At 42.9% G+C, this 2,662-nt stretch overlaps 1 protein-coding gene across 1 annotated transcript; it reads left to right on the forward strand.

The window, feature by feature from the left end:
* Positions 1 to 823: 823 nt before the first annotated feature.
* On the forward strand, positions 824 to 1,482 carry LOC147441701 (uncharacterized). The gene has a single exon (XM_086483783.1). The coding sequence runs from the start codon at positions 1,152 to 1,154 to the stop codon at positions 1,407 to 1,409; it is 258 nt and encodes an 85-aa protein (XP_086339909.1). The 5' UTR covers positions 824 to 1,151; the 3' UTR covers positions 1,410 to 1,482.
* The last annotated feature ends 1,180 nt before the right edge of the window (positions 1,483 to 2,662 follow it).

Consider the following 2,662-nt stretch of genomic DNA (forward strand, 5'->3'; position numbering starts at 1 on the left):
AAAGATAAGAGTGGATTAATTCAAGTGAACTCCAGGCGGGTGTGGACAGATGCTCGGGATACATTTGTACTTCCACATCATTGTGAACAAGTTGTGTTCACAATAGATCCACTATGGAATGAGAAGGATGAAGAAAATCACGCTGGCTGTTTGTCGTTCAAGTTGCTCCACGGAGCAAACAAGTGTGTGAAGGATTGGATATAGAGGTTGAACAGTTGCAAGACTCAGAGGCACAACAGACGGATGAGGATTTCGAAGTAGAGGTCAGCGATCAACAAATGCCAGAATCAGTACATGGAGATGACACCCTAAATGCGGAGCTAAATGCAGAGAGCGATAACAAAGTGGAGTTTGATGATGAAGATGCGGAAGTACAGATTGATATAGATATTTTTGGCGCATCGGCTCTCATAGAAGATGAGAGAATGACCACTGATTTTTGTTAGATGTAATTTGTAATGAACACTTGCGACATCAATTAAATATAGTGGTTTTTGTTACAGTTTTGTCTTTTATGTTATTTGTGTTGCTTAAGTTGTTGAATAGTGAATTGACGTATTTTTGTTGTTCTTTGAATTTAAGTTTTGCAGCCATGGCCGACGACGACTATACACACTCTCGAGACTTTAGTTTCCCAGTCACTCCGGCCGGCATGTCAGCTGAGCAGATGGGTAGCTTCTTATTGCAGTTTACACCTGAGCAGATTGATCGGGCGCAGGCTCTTTGGGGTGTAGGCACCTCTAGACCTTGTACATCTGGTCCTACCTAGGACTAGTGTGCCTCCTACCCCCTTGACTAGTGTGCCCCCGAGTCCAATCGGCACTACACCTCCGACGAGTGTACCAGTTACACCGAGGAGTGTCCGGTATTCTTCAAGACGGTCTAGGCGCCGTTCAGGTGTCTCTTCTAGAGGCGGTGGTTGTTGTGGTGACAGTGCTACCGATGCTTCCACACCATCGAGAGCGTGTCCACGGCTCTCTTCAGTAGACAGTTTACCAGCGAGCACACCACGTACACCTTGGGGATCACATGAGCATGATCCTAGCAAGGTGTATACGACCGGAGACGGAGCTGTGGTCATGGATACGGCCGAAAAGGTCATGTGACAGAGGATACGATAGCTTTGCACAGTGCACTTTGGCCATTCTGTGATGGAAGATTGGGATGCTCAGGATCAGGAGAAGAAAAACTACATCGTTGAGGCCATTCATAGGGAGTACAGGCCGGCAGAGGGGTACGATCCAGTCTCGAATGACTGGATCTTGGGCGTGGCGATTGGCACCATGTCACATCGTCGATCAGAGGACAGAGACAAATTCAGGAACAATGAGCCGAAGCCGGCATGGTTGGACGCAGAGGAGTGGACAACGATTGGTAGAGAGCTGACGGAGCATCCTGAGCGATTCTAGCAGCAGAGAGAGGCAGCCAGAGCATGTTTAGATTCTGCTGGATCATCACACCTTGGGAGTGGAGGATACGACACGCTTCGCCACGAGTTTGTAAGTATCATAAAAGCGCTTTGATTAACTAAATGTATATGTGTTATTTTCATATTTATTTATTGTTAAGTGTTTGGTTTTGCAGGAACTTGCAATGAAGCGTCCTCCTACACGTCGAGAGGAGAAGTATGGCTACAAGCATGGGCTTGTAGATCTTTTGACACAGTTAGCGGAGGAGGGAGAGGCCGTCGACTGGGAGGCCTTGCCTTGAGGGACATAGTTCATAGATTTGTATTGGTAGCTAGTTTTGCGTCAATTCATGATTGTATATATACCAACATTTACACTTATAGTTACATGTTTTTACTTTTTGTTATCTGTTCATGGTCGTTTAGCAGATAGATGGATTTATGTTGTGATTATATATGGATTGAGTTATGTAATGAAGTCATGAAAATTCTTCTTGCTCAAGTGTTTTGTAATCAATTTATGATATGGTTTTGGATTGGTAAATGAAGTTATGGTATGACTTGTTGTAGACGGACTTCCCCGATTGTTGGTGCAATTCAGTTTTTTTATGCTTATTGTTTAGGATTGACAAAGATTTGGTTATGCTTATGGTTATGCTTATTGTTTTATGCTTATGGATAACAAAGATTTGGTTGTGATTATTGTTTTATGCTTATGATTGACAAAGACTTGGTTATGCTTATGGTTGACAAAGACTTGGTTATGCTTATTGTTTTATGCTTATGGTTGACAAAAACTTGGTTATGCTTATTGTGTAGGATTGACAAAGATTTGGTTATACTTATGGTTATGGTTATGCTTATGGTTAAGGTTATGGTTATGGTTATGGTTATGCTTATGCTTATTGTTTTATGCTTATGGTTTGTGATGTTGAATAAGTACTTGATCAACAGTTCTTGAATTCGCTCTTTAGCGAGAAACAGAGTGGTGGAGTGTCGTAGCTTTTGCACTCCTCTTTTGAGTAGTGAGAGTTGGTTTATGCTGCTTCAGTACATGTAGCAGTAGCAACTAACTCTCTCTGCACATAAGTGGAGTGCAATTGCTTTTGCACTTCTCCTTTGGATAGAGAGTGCTGCTTTTTGCTGCTGCAGCACATGCGGCAGCATTCATTACTTCTCTCTATCCAAAAATAAAAAAGGTGGAGTGCGGTTGCTTTTGCACTCTTCCTTTGGGCAGAGAGGGTTGGTTTCTAT

Source organism: Adiantum capillus-veneris, chromosome 15, assembly GCF_014529385.1.
Source record: "Adiantum capillus-veneris isolate H3 chromosome 15, ASM1452938v2, whole genome shotgun sequence".
NCBI lineage: Eukaryota > Viridiplantae > Streptophyta > Polypodiopsida > Polypodiales > Pteridaceae > Adiantum > Adiantum capillus-veneris.